This window comes from Platalea leucorodia (assembly GCF_965183815.1).
Source record: "Platalea leucorodia genome assembly, chromosome: W".
In the NCBI taxonomy this organism is placed as follows: Eukaryota; Metazoa; Chordata; class Aves; order Pelecaniformes; family Threskiornithidae; genus Platalea; species Platalea leucorodia.
This window is the reverse complement of record NC_138859.1, coordinates 15,981,046-15,982,568: the sequence shown is the minus strand read 5'-3', so window position 1 is coordinate 15,982,568 and position 1,523 is coordinate 15,981,046. Positions and strand designations below refer to the sequence as shown.

The 1,523-nt window shown below is 52.9% G+C and overlaps 1 protein-coding gene across 1 annotated transcript; it reads left to right on the top strand.

Annotated features, from left to right (window-relative positions):
- Positions 1-254: 254 nt before the first annotated feature.
- Positions 255-694, top strand: LOC309601808 (phorbol-12-myristate-13-acetate-induced protein 1-like; the record flags this gene model as incomplete). Its single annotated transcript, XM_082334942.1, has 2 exons — positions 255-323; positions 582-694. The coding sequence occupies exons 1-2, from the start codon at positions 272-274 to the stop codon at positions 692-694; spliced, it is 165 nt and encodes a 54-aa protein (XP_082191068.1). The 5' UTR covers positions 255-271.
- Between the last annotated feature and the right edge of the window lie 829 nt (positions 695-1,523).

Sequence of the window (1,523 nt, the reverse complement as noted above, 5' to 3'; positions counted from 1 at the left end):
CCAAGTCTTCTCCTCCAAGCGCATCCCATCCCGCCATTCCTTTTTGTCCCACAGCGGAGGCGCTGTCCCTGGGGCCCGGCACCCGCCACCCCGCGCTCCGGCACGCCGCCGCCTGCCCGGCGGGGGGGGCGGGATTCCCGTACGGTTTCCCCACGTCACAGCGCGGGGAAAGCCCCGCCGCGCCGCCGCTCTTAGGGCTCGCTCCGCTCCGCCCCGCCCCGCCCGCCCGCACTCTTGCCGCCGCCGAGCTGTGACGTACCCAGCCGCCGCGATGATGCCCGGCAGGGCCCTGCGCAAGGCCGCGCCGCCCGCCGCTCCCGCAGGTACCGGAGGGTGAAGGGAGCGGGGTGGTGGTGGGGCGCTTCTCCGCCCGGGCCGCTGCTCGCCGGCTCCAGCACCCGGAGCGGGGGCAGCGCTCGCCGCGCCGCGGGCGGCAGGATGCGGCTGCGGCCGCCCGTGTGAAAACGGGAGGAGGGGGATTTAATATTGAGAAAAAAGCGGCCTTATTTACAATATTGCCAAGATCTCATTAGAATTAAAACCAAATATGCATGGCTGACGGCCGTGCGTGTGCTCTGCAGAACGGGAGGTGGTGGCGGAGTGCGCCCTGCAGCTGCGCAGGATAGGCGACAAGTGGGACCTGCGGCAGAAGATCTTGAACCTCCTAACAAAGCTATTCTGCCCGGAAACGTGAGCTCCCCTCAGACACGGTGCGCTGAAAAGCAGGGAAGACCTTGGCTTTGTTGGTTTGGAACGAGAGACTTCACTGACACTGGGAGATGAAGAAAGCTCTTTGCGTTGTATTTTGCTGCCTGTAGCTACTGAAGGGTGGCTGTCGCAACATGGTTTCTTTGAAGAATGTTACAGCAATATTGGTGTATGAATGCCAGGTGAAAAAAAAGATAGCGATGGGCAGAGCCCCTCACCACGCGATGGGGAGACTTGGGGCAAGATGGAACTTGCCCTTCAGCCTGGTCTGAGAAGACTTCCAGGAGCCTGGTTTCCCCAGTCACCCTCTGGTCCTCTGTCCCACAGCTACATTTCACCAAAGAGCTCAGATCACCTTCAGAAAGAAGCCAAAAAAAGTCAGTGTCTTGGAACATGGGATTGTATCTCAAGGCAAAAGCCAGTTGCTCGGTTTCTGACTGGTCTTGTTTTCTAAAGCATGGATTCTGCTGGACAGGAATCTGGTGTTGGGATTGTTTCATTTGTTAATTAAACCACTATATTGAAAAGTTATTTGTTACAGGATGCTGCTTTGTGGATTAAAAATTACAATTCTATGAATTAACACGATGTTGCATAGTTCTAGTCTATATTATATATATTTGCATATATATTATATATAAAAATATAAACATGTGCACCCCACGTATATGAAATGAGTATTTCACAGAACTATTAATTGAATGCTACTTGTTTAGGCTCAAAAAGTAGTATGAAAAAATGTTCAAAACATGACATAAAAATCCATTATATTAACTAGAAGAAAGCATAATGTTTTCTGAAAATAAAGGAAATAA